General features: G+C 43.5%; 1 protein-coding gene across 1 annotated transcript in view; it reads right to left on the reverse strand.

The window, feature by feature from the left end:
* Positions 1-22: 22 nt before the first annotated feature.
* The window catches only part of LOC106871835 (fibropellin-1), a 61315-nt gene continuing 60252 nt past the window's right edge, over positions 23-1085 (reverse strand). Inside the window, exon 12 of the mRNA XM_014918553.2 lies at positions 23-354. Coding sequence (XP_014774039.1) covers positions 185-354 — 170 coding nt within the window. The 3' untranslated portion in view covers positions 23-184. The remainder of the gene's footprint in view (positions 355-1085) is intronic.

Raw genomic sequence — 1085 nt, forward strand, 5'->3', positions numbered from 1 at the left:
TATATATATATAGTTAGATGTTTGGGTAGACAAATAGATTGACACAAACATATTAATAGACAGACAGACAGATAGACAGACAAGCTGAGAGATCACCGAAGATGGCTTATTGGTCAAGGAATGCTGGCAGATAAAATTTGGCAGACAAGCAGGTTGGTGGCGAAAGCAGAATGATGTAGTGGCTTCATCCATCGTCATTGTTGTTTGACTTGTTAACAGCAACGGCAGGTCTGGCTTTGCAGGAAAACGAGGACATTTTGGTACCATGCTTCAGGCTGCGGTAAGGCTCTGGACTTTCAGGCTGGCTTGGAGAAGTGGACTGGTTTGGAAGTCGAACCTGGATTGGCACGATTCCTAAGGTGGAGGAGGAGAGAGAAAGAGAAAAAGAGGGAGAGACAAAAAAAAGGTGAGATGGGAGGAGAGACAGTGAGGAGGAGGTATGCAAAGTGGGAGAGGGACAGAGAGAGAGACGGAGATAGAGTAAAGAGGTGAAGAGAGAAAGAGGGAAAGAGAGAGAGGTATAGTGAGAGAGAAAGGTAAAGTAAGAGAGAGAGAGGTATAGTGAGAGAGAAAGGTAAAGTAAGAGAGAGAGAGAGAGACAGAGACAGAGAGAGAGAGAGAGAAATAAAGTGAGAGAGAGAACAAGAGAGATAAAGGAAAAGAGAAGTAAAGAGAGAGAGGGAGTGATAGTAAAAGCTAAAAGATTCAAAAAGAGAGGGATAAAGAGCCAGAGAGAGAAGGAAAGAGAAAGAGAGAGAGAAGGAAAGAACAGAGAAAAGGAAGGAAGAAGGAAAGAGAAAGGGAGAAAGTAAGAAATAAAGAGGAAAAGGAAAGAGAGAGAGAAAGAAAACAGAAGAGAAAAGTGAGATGAGGAGAGGGCCAGAGAGTGGGAGAGTGGGGGTGAGAGAGAAGTAAAGAGAAAGAAAGAAAGAAGTAGAGAGAGGGAGAGAGAGAGAGAGAGAGAGAGAGAGATAGAAAGAGGTAGAGGTAAAGAGAGAGAGAGAAACACTGACAGAGAGAAAAAGAGAGGTGGAAGAATAATATTGGGGGCTTCACGAAGCTGGATTTCACGGGAGGGCTGAAAT

This window comes from Octopus bimaculoides, unplaced genomic scaffold (assembly GCF_001194135.2).
Source record: "Octopus bimaculoides isolate UCB-OBI-ISO-001 unplaced genomic scaffold, ASM119413v2 Scaffold_25406, whole genome shotgun sequence".
Classification (NCBI taxonomy): Eukaryota; Metazoa; Mollusca; class Cephalopoda; order Octopoda; family Octopodidae; genus Octopus; species Octopus bimaculoides.